Raw genomic sequence first — 16,048 nt, forward strand, 5'->3', positions numbered from 1 at the left:
TATCAAGCTGGAATGAAATAAAACTAGTAATTCAAGTCTGAAAACGTCCTGAAACTAAACTGAATTTCAAATAAAAATCTAAAAAAACAAATAGAAATAAAAAACAAATATTAAAACACATAAATACAATAACCTTGGTTGATGCACATGCATGGGACACACATGTGACTGGTCTCTCAGTTTGACCATTAGACACTGACCGTCTCAGGCGTGTACCGGGTGTCTTACAGGCTCTGCCTTGTGAAATGGAAACCACATGCTCCATTCTATTGTGAATATAGCCCGTGGTTACTCTGTTTGTGAGTAGCTGGTTTGTTGTGTTTCCGTTCATTGGCAGTCACAGGCAGTCCCTTGCCCTGCTGGTGGGGATTGGGGGAAAATACTATTATTTCATCAACCTAAGCCCATGTTTGTGTGTGTGAATATTTATAGTCATTTATGAAAATAATGTATTCCTATTTATAGTCGCTCTATTCATAAAACCCTTTACACACAGAAAGCRTATAATACATGTGTGTCTTGGCGGGTATAGATGTGCTGTGAATATATTAAGACACGCAGTAATCGTCTGCCTGTATGTTATCTTGGGCGCTTGCTGTCTGTCTGTGTTATCGCTGTCATTGCTATTCTTTGCTCTCCTGTTCTGCCGTAGCCTTGCTTGTCTTCAGTGTGTATGGCAGAGGATAGCAGTACTGTGTGTGGCCCTGTTAAAAGGCCCTCCACTCTAATGGAGCTGCTGTCATTGGTTAACAATGAGCTGCGCTCGGGTCGTCCAGCGTCCTCACAAACAGCTGGCACTGTATTTTTAGCAGCCATTCAAACCCTGGCTGGCATCTATTCAGCCCCAGATAAGCATCATGAGGAAGTGCAACATACACACACACACACACACACTGGCCCTATGGCATAAATTGTGTCGCCTAAATAAAAATCCCTAATTGGTCTAAAAATGCACTCTGACGTTATGATTGTGCATGTGGACATGTGGGAATGTGTTGTTTCACCATTTAGAAAACCATTTGATGATGATCACTCAAGCATAAAGCATAGCTGGTGGGGTATATTATCCATGCCAAAGAACCAGTCAGTAACATGACTGCTGCACATTGTGTAAATTATATAATCTGTGGTCCCCCTGATTCTCTAAACAATCCTGTCTCAAAGTGGCAACTAGCAATTATTGAAAACTTTGTGAAACTTCAAAGTAACTGAGTTCTATGCATTTCCAAACAAAACCCAACATCGTTAGTGTTTGATTTGCAGTTTGCAGTTACACGCACACAACCATGCACGCAGGCACGCACATACACGCACGCACACACACTGTTGCAGTCTCATATAACCTTGTTGAAAGCGTTTGAGCTTCACTAGAAGGGTGTTAATCATTTTGACAGCCATGAGCAACAGCAACACTAGCCATAGGCTAGAAAACTGACTCGACAACAACACACACACACACGTTCAACACCCACAAGCAACTCATCTGCTATTCAACACAATGTTTTCAGTTGACCTCAACCGTATGAGGGTTCAAGTACGTGTAGTAGACTACTGGAGTGTACATCTATTGATAGTACAGGAAATGCACAAAGTTCACATCATGTTAACCAAAGCAGAGTGTCCTTAGAAGCAGTGTGTTATTGTTATACAGTAGTGTCCCGGGGACCTTGGTACAAACAGCTCTGGTTTGAGATGAAGAATCCTTGAAACACACGGCAGCCAGGGAATAATCACAACTCCAAAGAGCATTGTGCTCACACACACAACCCCTCCCCACACACACACCTGTTTGCCAGGTGGTTTGAACGCAGCCACGCTAAGATGTCACTGTCACCACATGAGTGACAGCTTGTGTACAAGGCTAATGACTGAAGCCTGTTGACAGAGGACCAGAGACAAAGGGTGTGTCCTGCCAGTCTACTGCCAGGCCTGTTGGGTTACACAGTAGATGACCAAGCAGGGCTTCAGAGAATAATTAGCCAGTGGCGTGAGCAGAGGTGTAGTTTACTCACGCAAAGGCAGCAAAGTGGCCCAGGCCAGGCTTGAGGAGAGACACTCACTAGGCCTTTCCATCCCCCAGGCTAAGGTTACCTTGGTAGGTGTGAAACACACACACACACACATACACTCATTCAGTAGCATACATGCACATTAACTAGTGCAGGTGATTTCAAACTGGGGTACTGCAGGGGGTCTGCGATTCTTTTGTATCATTTCTTGGGAAATCATTTCTGAATATTTCTAGCTGCAAGTGCAACAGAATACCATTGGAGATTCCATTATTATGTGTCCAGTATGAAGGAAGTGAAAGGTTGTTTCACGAGCCAATGCTAACTAGCGCAATGACTGGAAGTCATGCAGCAAAGATATTAAACTATATAAATAGTTTAATAACACCATCTTTGAGAAATAACAATCACATAAAAGCTAGGCAGTCAAATGCCAAAAAGCAGGCAATCAAGGCACATGCTCATTGATTTTGTCATGTTTGAGCAGAGGAACAAAGCATTAAAAATGGCAAAATGCAGAAAATTGCAGGAAATTTGCCTTTAACACTAGAAAATTGTCTCTCAGCTCCATGCCAAATTGCAGAATTGCTGTAAATCAACTTAAAAACTGCAACATTTTCTCAACTCAATGGAAAAATGTGTAGAATTGCAGAAAATGTGCTTTACAACAGCAGCATTTTATCTACGCCGCCAAGATACCTTTCTAGATAATAGAGTATGTTCGAGTTTACACTTCCTCTTCCAATGAACTGTGGGGAGGTCAAAATAATAAAACTGTCCACTAAATCTAGTCATTTTAAAACATTGAGTACTTCTACTTGCCATTATCATTCACCCTGATGAGACAATATGTGATTTTTTGGTCSCTGGGTTACCAGTTTGCCTGGATGGGTGTCCCTGAGCAAGAAAACCTCTGAACTATCAAAGGGGAGGTAATGGATGACAGCCTAATGTACCATTTAACATGCATGCATACACAGGCTGACATTCACTTATGTCCATTACACACACACACACAAACTCACATCCATGTACCAGTACCTCGTGCCAGATCCTGCCACGGTGTGTGTTTGTGTGTCTTTTGGCAGTGGAAGCTTGCACACACGCGCGTGTGGCGAGCAATTGTTGCATCCTGCCAGCGGTGTGTGTTTGTGTCTGGGATTGAACCCACCTCTACTGGGAGCTGCCAATCCTCAGATATTGAAATTCTGTATTTGTCCAAAGCTCCCCAGTCATCTCCCTCTCCTCAACTCAGAATGGCACACAACACCTGGAGAGAGCGAGAGAGAGAGAGAGAGAGAGGCAAGATCTGCTTCCCTTCGACATTTGCCATATTATGGATGAACGTCTATTTTAGATGCATTAATTCCGCGTGGTTACAGGGTTAAGTGAGCGTGGTTACTGGGTTAAAACAGAAACAACTCAAAGGGTTACGTTTAGGTATTAGCGCTATGGTTTGGGGAAGGTTTAAAACATGAAGTAGTATCACGGCTTGCTTGATCTCTTTGAACTGCGGTGGAGCAGTGGTCTAAGCTGCGTGTTCTGGCTCCGAACATCATGAGTTCGCTCCCAGTGCTGGGCAATAGTGCCAAGGAAGGCTTATGATGGACTTTCTGGGGGACCTTTTCAAACATCTGAAATCGCTGTCTATATTTCTAGGGATCATTCTGTTCCAAGTCCACACACGTCAAAAACCAAGGTCCGTTAGAATCCTAAAAAACCACAAACACAGGGAGGCAGTCATACACTACATGGTTCGTTGAACATCTCATTCCAAAATAATGGGCATTAATATGGAGATGGTCCCCCCCCTTCGCTGTAATAACAGAGTCCACTCTTCTGGGAAGGCTTTCCACTAGATGTTGGAACATTGCAGCGGGGATTTGCTTCCATTCAGCCATCAGTGAGAGCATTAGTGAGGACGGGCACGGATGATGGGTGATTAGGCCTGGCTCGCAGTCGGCGTTCCAATGCATCCCAAAGGTGTTCGATGATGTCTGAGCRGGCTAGCAAAGTTCTTCCACACCAATCTCGACAAACCATTTCTGTATCGGCCTCGCTTTGTGCATGGGGGCATTGTCATGCTGAAACAGGAAAGGGCCTTCCCCAAACTGTTGCCACAAAGTTGGAAGCACAGAATCGTCTAGAAAGTCATTGTATGCTGTAGCATTAAGATTTCCCTTCACTGGAACTAAGAGGCCTAGCCCGAAGCATGAAAAAGAAGCCCTATACCATTATTCCTCCTCCACCAAACTTTACAGTTGGCACTGTGCATTGGGACAGGTAGCATTCTCCTGGCATCCACCAATCCCAGATTCGTCTGTCGGACTGCCAGATGGTGAAGCATGATTCATTACTCCAGAGAACGCGTTTCCACTGCTCCAGAGTTAAATGGCGGTGAGATTTACACCACTCCAGCTATGCTTGGCATTGCGCATGGTGATCTTAGGCTTGTGTGCGGCTGGCAGCCCATTTCTTGAAGCTCCCGAGGAAGAGTTCTTGTGCTGACGTTGCTTCCAGAGGAGGTTTGGAACTCGGTAGTGAGTGTTGCAATCGAGGACATACGATTTTTACATGCTACGTGCTTCAGCACTCACCGGTCCAGTTCTGTGAGCTTGTGTGGCCTACCACTTCACGGCCGTTGTTGCTCCTAGACATTTCCACTTCACAATAATAGCACTTACAGTTGACCGCTACCCTTTAGGCCTACTAACAGAGGCAACTCGATGTTGTTCCTAGATGGGTAGGACCAGAGCTAGAGAAGCGCTGAAGAGACTGTTCAGGCTGTTGTGTTGGCAATTTTCTTTAGCGTCTCTAGTATGTGAACAGTTGTCGGAGGATTTGCGAGTGGATATTTAGCTTAGAAGTCGTTTGGAATAGACTGACTCGTTTTGTAGACTAGGATGTGGGGGCAGAGAGGCTCCAGTTGCCCCCTCGTCCTCGCCTGGACTGGTCATTTCAGTAGGATGGCTGTTTATGTAGTTGCCATTGGATGTGTTATAATATTGTCTGTTTCAGTTGTATGTTTTCCATTTTTCAYTTCCATAGTTTTTTTTATAAAATAGTTTTAAATGTGATTAATAAAGATAATACATTTGACTCTGTTTGACACGTTCCTTCACTACTAAGGATTACTGAAATGATTCGATGAGCCAGGAGAAATGTTACAATAACTTATTGGTGGTAGTAGTGAACACCAAGGAAGTCGAAGCAGTTTTGAAATGTAAGAGTTGTGATATTTTGTTTTTACAGCTTCCTATATCTAAGAATTATAATCTGAATCCTATCAATTTAGACCCTTGAATAGGTTTTTTATATTGTTGAGGAGTGAAATTGTAACCTAAATAGTTAACATTCTAAAATGACCAATTAAACAGTTAGTTTGTCAGTTTGAAACCATTTGATTGGCTGTTGTGGCGTGCTACGGCCCCCGCACAACACCATCTGATTGGCTGTTTTCCAAAACACGAACAGGTCAAAACGTGCATGTTGACAAACTTGCCTTCAGTTGAGTTCTCAATTCATTGAACCCATTGCATAGTTTAGACTCTGATTTCTTTATTGGGGTACATTCTGATCCTTGTCAGACACTAGTCTGTTGGGCTATAATTGTTTTTCTTATACAAGTTGGAGGAAGAACGCTATAAATGTTTCAACTCCTCCAACAACTACCGCGTTACATAGAGTCCGAAAACAAGCGTTTCAGACTGACTATCCCCTATGACATTTATGCTGTAAAGTCCTGGAGATCCAGAAATCTATTTGCCACCTTCACAGTGATGTCTAACTTCTTAGATGTTTTGTTAGTTTGACTAGTGCAATTTATCTCTTGTACTATAAAACACAACAAAGTCCACCTTCTTCACTGTTATTGGGTTGTGATCCTTCTCCTGCGTGTCATTCACTGCAGACTGTGGGACATCCACAACCAGCTCATCTCTACTCACTCCTTCAGCTATTTTCACTACTTCCACATAGGAGACCTGCTGGATAGCCCTGATCCTAGCTACCGCGACCTCCCTCATCCTTACAGGGCACTCCGGGAACTCAGGAACTTGATTCCCATCACAATTACAGTAACGTGCTTCATCTGACCCTTCAACTACGACAACTACGACATATTTATTCTTTCGACAAAAACTTGCCACATGTAAGGGCTTCTGTACATAACTCACATAACCAAGTTGYACTTAAGATGGGAGAACCACTTCATCAAGCAACAGTAAAAGGCTTTGCTCCTTCTTTCCGTCTATCATTCGATTCAAGTGACGTCCGTCTACCACTCCTGGCATGTTATCGCTGAACCACACAGCCTCTATGTCCAACGAGACACCAGAGATGACACCTTTAACCGGTGCCCTGAAAATCACAGCTGTCCACATCATACGTCGATATCTTGTAAGCCACAGAGCTTTCTCCTTTTGCACTTTTGACACACACGAAATCAACAACATACCGCCGCTCCTGTTCACTCTGACCGATTTCACTTTTCCCAATTCGCCCTTCACCATCTTCGAGACCGCAAACGGGTCAGCCMAAAAAACATCCTTGCTCATGAATCGCACTCCAACCATAAACTGCGGTTCATTTCYAACTTAAGCCCTTTTCACTCCACTCTTCTTCACCATCGCCGTGCCAACAGAATCGCACAATACATCCACTTCCGCTTGTTACCGTGGCTACCGCTTGCTACACGAGAGGTCCCCGACTGTGAGAGCTGGTAGTATGAGCTACCATTATTCAGGTGGCAGCTCGTTAATCCTATGCTGGTCAGGTGTGTCGGGCCTGGTCCCAACAGGGCGCTAATTGCAATTGAATTCCCTCATTCACTCCACGTAAGACAAACACGCAGATAGAAAGGTTGAATGAAAAGCAAATACGTCCACGCTAATAGTGATTAAAATGTCAAAGAAAACAGACATGAGGAATAAATAAATAAGGTACTTTTAATAGATGAACAAAAGTAAAGCACACATGAGGGAAATGAGAAAACTAGGCTTTGGCACATGTGATACACATACACACGATTAATATTCCCAGTCTCTGGTTTTAGATCAAAAAGCGTGAAACCATCGATGGGAGAGGAGGAGAGGAGAAAGTGAGGGAGGGAGAGGGAGGGAGAGGGAGAGGAGCTCCTGGGGGGGATAGTCCTTTCAACACAACAGCTCATTACTGAACACCACAACAACACTAAACAATATGAAACACCACAAGAGATTACACGCAACACACACACACACACAAATAACATAACACAGTAAAAACACACAGCATACAATAACCTAAAACTCCAGGGACAACTTCAAACTAAAATACATTGTGCACTACAAAACACAAATGTCCCCGTACAAAGCATTCTCATTCAATAACACACACTACATTACAGCCTATGCTCTTCAAAATGACAGATGGCATACAAGGTAGCTTGAGACAGCACAAAGAGAACATCGCACAAACAGAGCCCAGCAGCAAAACCAAACGGTTATGAACACTTCTCGTACAGTAACACAAGGGAGCAGAACACAGCATCTGGAAAACACAGAGTAATATAGGGGCATACAAAAGGAATCATTCATCATGAGACAATACAGCTTATCAACAGAACAAATGACAGTATATTACAGAACACATGAGTACAAAGCAAAGAAGTGAGAGATATATTCATGGAACATTTAGACACCTTACATCCACAAATACTGYGCTCTTTTGACACACTTTTCATATTATTCTTATTAGCATAATGGTAATAGTGATCTTTAGAAAACCTGCTCTGAGATAAGCTTGTATTAAACCCAGCCCGCCCCCTCTAGCTTAGCTGTGTATCTCAATAGCATGCCTATTTCTGCCCCTGCAGCCGCAATAAACCCATTCAATAAATCCAGCCTTATCACAGGTACAGACACACACACACACACACACACACACACACACACACACACACACACACACACACACACACACACACACACACACACACACACACACACACACACAAACGACACCACACCACACACAAACGTACACACACACAACACACACACAAACGCTACACACCGCACAGCACCACACACAACCACACACAGGAACAGACTAAATAATCCCATTGTCCTGGATACAGACCAAAACAGGCTATGCTGTTTATCTTCTACAATACTGCAGATGAGTCAAGGAGATTAGGACATCATGCAGGAGAGTATTATACCAATGCTTTGTGGTGGAGAGGTAGTAGCATTGTTATTGATTTCAGAATGCAGGAGTATCTGCGGGGATTTCTGGAGTCATCAGACAGGGAAATGTGTGCATTGTCATTTTTATTTCAGGTGACTGCAGTGTTTAGTCAGGTGATAGAATAGGTGAGGTAATCACTCATTCGCTCCAGGCAATGTGAAGGGGAAGGCTGGATGGGTATTAAGGATGAGGCAATGATATAAGATCCAGGAAATGTGTTGTTGACAGTTGGTTGATTAGTACTACTTAGTATTGGGTGTCTGTGTTAGTGTTGTATGGTCATTGGTTTAAACAAAGCAAGCACTTTATGTCCTCGGTGTGTCAGTGCATCGGTACATGCTTGAGGTGCTTAGACATTGACAATAGCCTACACAGAGTAGGGAAGAGATATATATATATATATATATATATATATATATATATATATATATACTATATATAAAAAAGTATGTGGAGACCCCTTCAAATTACTGGATTTGGCTATTTCAGCCACACCCATTGCTGATAGGTGTATAAAATCGAGCATATCAAGTTTATTTTATATAGCCCTTTGTACATCAGCTAATATCTCGAAGTGCTGTACAGAAACCCAGCCTAAAACCCCAAACAGCAAGCAATGCAGGCATACAGCTATGCAATCTCCATAGACAAACATTGGCAGTAGAATGGCCTTWCTGAAGAGCTCAGTGACTTTCAACGTGKCACCGTCATAGGATGCCACCTTTCCAACAAGTCATTTCATCAATTTTCTGCCCAGCTAGAGCTGCCCCAGTCAACTGTAAGTGCTGTTATTGTGAAGTGGAAAGGTCTAGGAGCAGCAACAGCTCAGCCGCGAAGTGGTAGGCCACACAAACTGACAGAACGGGACCGCCGAGTGTTGAAGCACGTAACGCGTAAAAATGGGTTGCAACACTCACTACCGATTTCCAAACTGCCTCTGGATGCAACGTCAGCACAAAAACTGTTTGTCAGGAGCTTCATGAAATGGGTTTCCATGGCCGAGCAGCTACACACAAGCCTAAGATCACCGTGCGCAATGCCAAGCGTCGACTGAAGTGGTGTAAAGCTTGCTGCCATTGGACTCTGGAGCAGTGGAAACGCATTCTCTGGAGTAATGAATCATCTGGCAGTCCGACAGACGAATCTGGGTTTGGCGGATGCCAGGAGTACACTACCTGCCCAAATTCATAGTGCCAACTGTAAAGTTTGGTTGAGGAGGGATGATGGTGTGGGGCTGTTTTTTGTGGTTTGGGCTAGGCCCAAGTGAAGGGAAATGTTAACRCTACAGCATACAATGACATTCTAGACGATTCTGTGTTTCCAACTTTTTGGCAACAGCTTGTGGAWGGCCCTTTCCTGTTTCAGCATGACAATGCCCCCATGCACAAAGCGAGGTCCATACAGAAATGGTTTGTCAAGATCGATGTGGAAGAACTTGACTGGCCTGCACAGAGCCCTGATCTCAACCCCATCGAACACCTTTGGGATGAATTGGAATGCCGACTGCGCGCTTAATCACCCAACATCAATGCCCGACCTAACTAATTCTCTTGTGGCTGAATGGAAGCAAGTCCCCGCAGCAATGTTCCAACATCTAGTTTAAAGCCTTCCCAGAAGAGTTGAGGCTGTTATAGCAGCAAAGGGGTGACCAACTCTATATTATTGCCCATGATTCTGGATGGAGCTGTTCAACGATCTGGTGTCCACATACTTTTGGTCATGTAGTGTGTATATGTAGTCTGGCAGATTCTACTTGTGCAGTAAGGTGTGTGAAGACTCTCTGCTTGCTGATCTGGCTGCTTGGACTSTTTTGGCCTATTTCCTGGTTCCTGTGAGGAGCTCCAGATATGGTGATGATTACATCACATGATTACATCAGCGTTTTCTGCAAGCTGTTTCCTGTCTGAGTGTTCTGCTGGCTGGCCCATGTGACTCCTTCTTCCTGTCGATGACTCACCGATATCACCCGGACCAGATCATGTCAGACTACCCACGGGGATGACAGACCATACCATGTGGCCTGTCCGAGAAAAGTAGAGAAAAACTGGAGTAGGTTGATAAAAATCAACACAACATTCACTTTTTTTGGGGGGGGGGGAAATAAACACCAAAAACACTTAAAGAGCCCACTGTCATTAGCTTCATATTCAGTGATTTGTCCACTCCAGTAAATTGTTTTCCAGCAACTATGAGATGACGGTGAGATGAAATGATGCTATCAGGTGAGAATGTCCTGAATGACTGTGTTCCCCCTCATCTCCACTCCCAGCCCGCCATGGCCCGTGTCTCTAGCGTAGTGCTAAAGATGATATCAGCGCTGATGGGATCTAGGCTGCGTTCCAAATGACASCCTATTCCCCATAGAGAGCACTACGTTTAACCAGCGCTGGTCAAAAGTAGTGCWCTATAAAAGGAATAGGCTGTAATTTAGGATGCAGCCCTACAGTGTCCTCTACAGTGTCCTCTACAGTGTCCCCGTGCAGCAAAGCAGTCCCTCTCCCAAGAGGTACCCCTCCTGCCCTGTCCTGTCCTTAAGTCTTAATTAGGAAGATAGGATCAGTGGGGGCCTGCACTGGCCAGACAGAGCCTGTCCGCACCATATCCTCCCATTGATTATGTACCACGGCCAAGAGGAGAAGAGGAGGAGGAGAGAGGCATGGAGGGAGGGAAGGTGATAGTAAAGAGGGGAAAGAAATGGGGTGATTTAAGTGGAGGAGAGGAGGATGTAAGAGATGAGAGGACAAAAGAAGGATAGAGGCATTGTGACAAAGGGAGAGTTGGGAATAGAGGAAGTGAGATAAGAAAAACTATGGAGTGTGATAAAGAAGGAGAAAAAGAGAGAGAGAGAGACAGATAAAACATAGGGGAAAGTAGGGATGAAGTGAATGTGAAAAAAGAGGGTCAAGGGATAGAGGGATTGCGGAGGTAAAAGAAGTGGAAAGCTTTTCCTTTCTCCCACGGATCCAGTCAAATCCATAACCCATCAGGTCTTTGAAGTAGCAGGGATCAAAGTTATTGTAAGGTTACTTCCAAATGGCATGCTATTCCCTATATAGTGCACTACTTTTGACCATGGCCTATAGGGGTCAAAAGTAATACACTATATCAGATTATGGTGCCATTTGGGATGCAGACTACAGTATACAGTTGAAGTCAGAAGTTTACATACACCTTAGGCAAATACATTTAAACTCAGTTTTTCGCAATTCCTGACATTTAATCCCAGTAAAAAAATCCCTGTCTTAAGTCTGTTAGGATCATCACCTTATTTTAAGAATGTGAAATGTCCGAATAATAGTAGAGCGAATTATTTATTTCAGCTTTTATTTCTTTCATCACATTCCCAGTGGGTCAGAAGTTCACATACACTCAATTAGTATTTGGAAGCATTGCCTTTAAATTGTTTAACTTGGATCAAACGTTTCTGGTAGCCTTCCACAAGCTTCCCACAATAAGTTGGGTGAATTTTGGCCCATTCCTTCTGACAGAGCTGGTGTAACTAAGTCAGGTTTGTAGGCCTCCATGCTCGCACAAGCTTTTTCAGTTCTGCCCACWAATTTTCCTGAGCTGTCGATATAGGACTCGTTTTACTGTGGATATAGATACTTTTGTACCTGTTTCCTCAAGCATCTTCACAAGGTCCTTTCCTGTTGTTCTGGGATTGATGTGCACCAATCGCACCAAAGTACGTTCATCTCTAGGAGACAGAATGCGTCTCCTTCCTGAGCGGTATGACGGCTGCGTGGTCCCATGGTGTTTATACTGGCGTACTATTGTTTGTACAGATGAACATGGTACCTTCAGGCATTTGGAAATTGCTCCGAAGGATGAACCAGACCTGTGAAGGTCTACAATTTTTTTTCTGAGGTCTTGGCTGATATGCTTTTCACTTTCCCATGATGTCAAGCAAAGAGGCACTGAGTTTGAAGGTAGCCTTGGAAATACATCCACTTGTACACCTCCAATTGATCAATTATGTCATTAGCCTATCAGAGCTTCTAAAGCCATGACATAATTTTCTGGAATTTAGTGTATGTAACTTCTGACCCACTGGAATTGTGATACAGTGAATTATAAGTGAAATAATCTCTCTGTAAACAATTCTTGGAAATTCCTTGTCATGCACAAGTAGAGTGTCCTAACGACTTGCCAAAACTTAGTTTGTTAACAAGACATTTGTGGAGTGGTTGAAAAACGAGTTTTAATGACTCCAACCTAAGTGTATGTAAACTTTGACTTCAACTGTATATCCTGCTTTATATTAGCTCTTTTTACAGGTAAGATAACACACATGGTCCATAAACCAAAGCACTATTAATCACTATCTATTCAAGTTGAATTAGGTCTATCACAAAATCAATTAACAAACAATATACTTGAACCCCCCCAAACATATTTTTTGGATTTGTTCTTCTGTCTTTTTGAAATAAAAATTATAAATCAATTTGAGTTGAAAGTCTCTCTCTCTCTTCTCTCTCTCTCTCTCTCTCTCCTCTCTCTCTCGCGCTCTCTCTCTCTCTCGCTCTCTCTCTTCTCTCCTCTCTCTCTCCTCTCTCTCTCTCTCTCTCTCTCTCTCTCTCTCGGGTGGTTATGTAAGTATTTTTGTTTCTGTGTCTAGACTCTGCCTCTGGCTGTCAGCCAGGTATCGTCTCTTTGTCAAAAAACGGTGATGTTTTTAATTTTAGACCCTCTACTGTAGCACAGCTGACTTTACATTCATCCCAGTGGCCCTGGGAGAGAGACGGTGGCCATTTGTGACTTCTGTCCCAACAGCCTGAGGGGGAAAGGGTCAGATCCATGATTCAGCACTTTTGTGGTGTTTATCAGTGAATTCTTTCTGCAGACTACAGCAGCACACCATTCATCGTTGTCCAGAGGCTGCCATTATCCCGGTCCTATTTATGGAAGATGGTAAAGAGATACACTCAATAAACTCAATGAGAAAAATGGTGGTGTGTGTGTGTGTGGTGTGTCTGTGCGTGTGTGTGGTGCATGCATGTGTGTGGATGATGTTGAGGGGATTTGTGAGTGGCGCGGGTGAGGGAAAAGATAGCTTTCACTGTGGCAGAGTTGGCATGATGCCTGTGCTCTGTTGTTTTTTCTCTATTTATTCTGTGAGAGGACGTCCACTTGGAGAGGAGTGGAATTAAAAGGCCTGCCACCCTGCTCACAAAGGGCCATGTCAACGAATATTAAAATGTCATGGGAGGAGATGGGAGGAAGAGTTGAGCCATTTCTCTTATTTTTTGCTATTTTTTGTCTGTATCGCTCTCTCTTTCTGCTTCTATGAGTCTGTCTCTCTCTTGTTCTCACTTCCGTTTGTCTTCTCATCTCTCTCTTCCTCCTTCTCTCTCTCTCTCTCTTCTCCTTCTCTTCTCTCTCTCTCTCTCTCTCTCCTCTCTCTCTCTCTCTCTCTCTCTCTCTCTCTCTCTCTCTCTCTCTCTCTGTCTCTGTCTCTGTCGTCTGTCTCTGTCTTGTCTCTGTCTCTGTCTTTCTCTCTCTCTCTTCTCTCTCTCTCTCTCTCTCTCTCTCTCCTCTCTCTCTCTCCTCTTCTCTTCTTCTTCTCTCTTCTCTCTCTCTCTCTCTCTCTCTCTCAACAAAATGATTATTCAAACGGCTATTACATCTAAAAGTGTTTCCTTTCTCTCCTTCAGTCCCATGCCCCTCATCAATCAAATCTGTGGGTTACATTAAAATCACATTAACCACTATGATTATAGGATCTACCAGCAGCTTCATTAGTAGGTAGGAGAGATCTGGAATGGTGACTTAGACTTTCAATAATGTCAAAATTTCTAGAAACAAAAGTAATAGATTGAATCAGTGAACTGAAGTCCAATCTCCCCTCTCTCTCTCCCTTCTCTCTCTCTCTCTCTCTCTCTCTCTCTCTCTCTCTCTCATCTCTCTCTCTTCTTTCTCTCATCTCCTTGTCCTCTCTTCTCGTCGCCTTGTCTCTCTCCTTCTCTCCGACGTTCTCCTTCCCTAGTCTCGTCTCTCCTTTGTTCTCACCTTGTCATTTAGCTGTTGACATTCACACCGAGGTAGTTGGCAGGAAGCAGAGTCTTTGCCCATCCGCTGAGCTGGAAGATGTCATAGCGAATCAATCACCGCACCACATATCCTCATCCGCACCGACACATCAGACCTGACTAGACACTCTCCAAGAACCCTCGCTCACACCTCTCTCTCTCTCTCTGTGCACCTGCCAAAGCCTGGCCATTAGAGCCACATCAGTATGCTCTAAACGACCTGTTAGTTTAACATGCAGAAGTCTTGCAGAGTGCTGGATGTTGTCTACATTTAAATGAGCTCGGGATTAGACTAATGGTATGTCATCAACCAGAGGGCTTGCTATTGGACTGCTGTAGTCCAATTCACCTCTCTGACCCAACTAGGGTTGCAAAGATCCTGGTAATTTACTAAAGTTAATGTAATCTTAAATCATTTGAGTAATTAACAGAAAATCTATGGCAATCTATTATAACTTTGGTAATTTATACTTAAAAAATGTATTCATATATACCGTAATATTCATTTATTATGTCTGTGTCCATATTATTCATGGGTTTCTAATAGATGGACCGTATGGTTCAAGAGAAATGTCCTAATTAATAATAAAAGCATCTAATCAACAATGACGTTATTTTCAATTAATTCTGCAACTCTTCCAACTTTGGACTTTTTCACAACTGCCACTGGTTTGATAAAAAAAAACATTGACCACAAATACATATTGACATAGTAAAAAACATAAAAGTGTGTAAAAAAAATATATAACGGATATTTCATGCTGAAAACCTAATATTAAACACCAGTTGTATTCACTAAGTTGATAGTTTATATTTAGAGTAATGTTTTACATCTTTGTGATGTCATTTTCTTTACCATCTTATTTAATTTAATGTGATAGGGCCACACAGAGGGCCAGAGATAATTACAGACAGCTGTGGTAATCTGAAGTACCCAAAAGGCCTAAAAGACGTCTTGTAGTAGATTACATAAAATCTTTGAATGATACCTAATGCTGGTAGTTTACTGGTAAACTTCGAAGGTTTCCAGTAACATACCCTCCCTTTGCAACCCTTGGCCTGACACACACTCACAGACTGACAAGAGACAGAGAAGAAGACACACACTCACAGACTGACAAGAGACAGAGAAGAAGACACACTCACAGACCGACAAGAGACAGAGAAGAAGACACACTCACAGACTGACAAGAGACAGAGAAGAAGACACACACTCACGGACACAGAACATTCTGCTCTTATCTCTGTGTATCCTGGCCTTTGGTGATCTGTGAATGGTGTATGAGAAAGAGAGAGATCCCACTGCTCTGTCTCTGCCCTGTGTGTGGCCTGTCTCATCTTTGAGCCTTGTCTCTCTCTGTCCATTTAGCTAGTATCTAACTGTGTCATCTGTGCTACTCATGTGGCCCTTAGTGACCAGAGACTGGCTCAGTCAGATCCTACTGTTACTGTGTGTGGTAATCTGAGGATATGGTATGCAGTGGCCCGGGGTATATGTAGTGGTCTATAGTAGGGGTATACAGGTAGTATGAGCCACAGTGTGTTGCCTTCTCTGGAGACCAGAGTCACCATGGAGACCAGATGGTGTAGTCTGGAGACCGTTTCCAAGGTGACCGTTGCGCCGGGGGCACTGACCGGTGTGATGATACGCTCATCAAACTGCAGGAGCCTGCTCACACCAAACGGCACACACTTATCGCTCAGTCTCACACACACACACGCACGCACACACACACACACACACACACACACACACACACACACACACACACACACACACAC

The 16,048-nt window shown here is 43.5% G+C and overlaps 1 protein-coding gene across 1 annotated transcript in view; it reads right to left on the bottom strand.

Moving 5' to 3' along the window:
- Window positions 1–7,491: 7,491 nt before the first annotated feature.
- The window catches only part of LOC111955971 (tetraspanin-12), a 25,733-nt gene continuing 17,176 nt past the window's right edge, over window positions 7,492–16,048 (bottom strand). Inside the window, exons 7-8 of the mRNA XM_070436525.1 lie at window positions 15,814–15,935; window positions 7,492–7,538 (exon numbers count right to left, since the gene is read on the bottom strand). Of these exons, the coding sequence (XP_070292626.1) occupies window positions 7,492–7,538; window positions 15,814–15,935 (169 nt within the window). The remainder of the gene's footprint in view (window positions 7,539–15,813; window positions 15,936–16,048) is intronic.

The sequence above is a fragment of the Salvelinus sp. IW2-2015 genome, linkage group LG3 (assembly GCF_002910315.2).
Source record: "Salvelinus sp. IW2-2015 linkage group LG3, ASM291031v2, whole genome shotgun sequence".
In the NCBI taxonomy this organism is placed as follows: Eukaryota; Metazoa; Chordata; class Actinopteri; order Salmoniformes; family Salmonidae; genus Salvelinus; species Salvelinus sp. IW2-2015.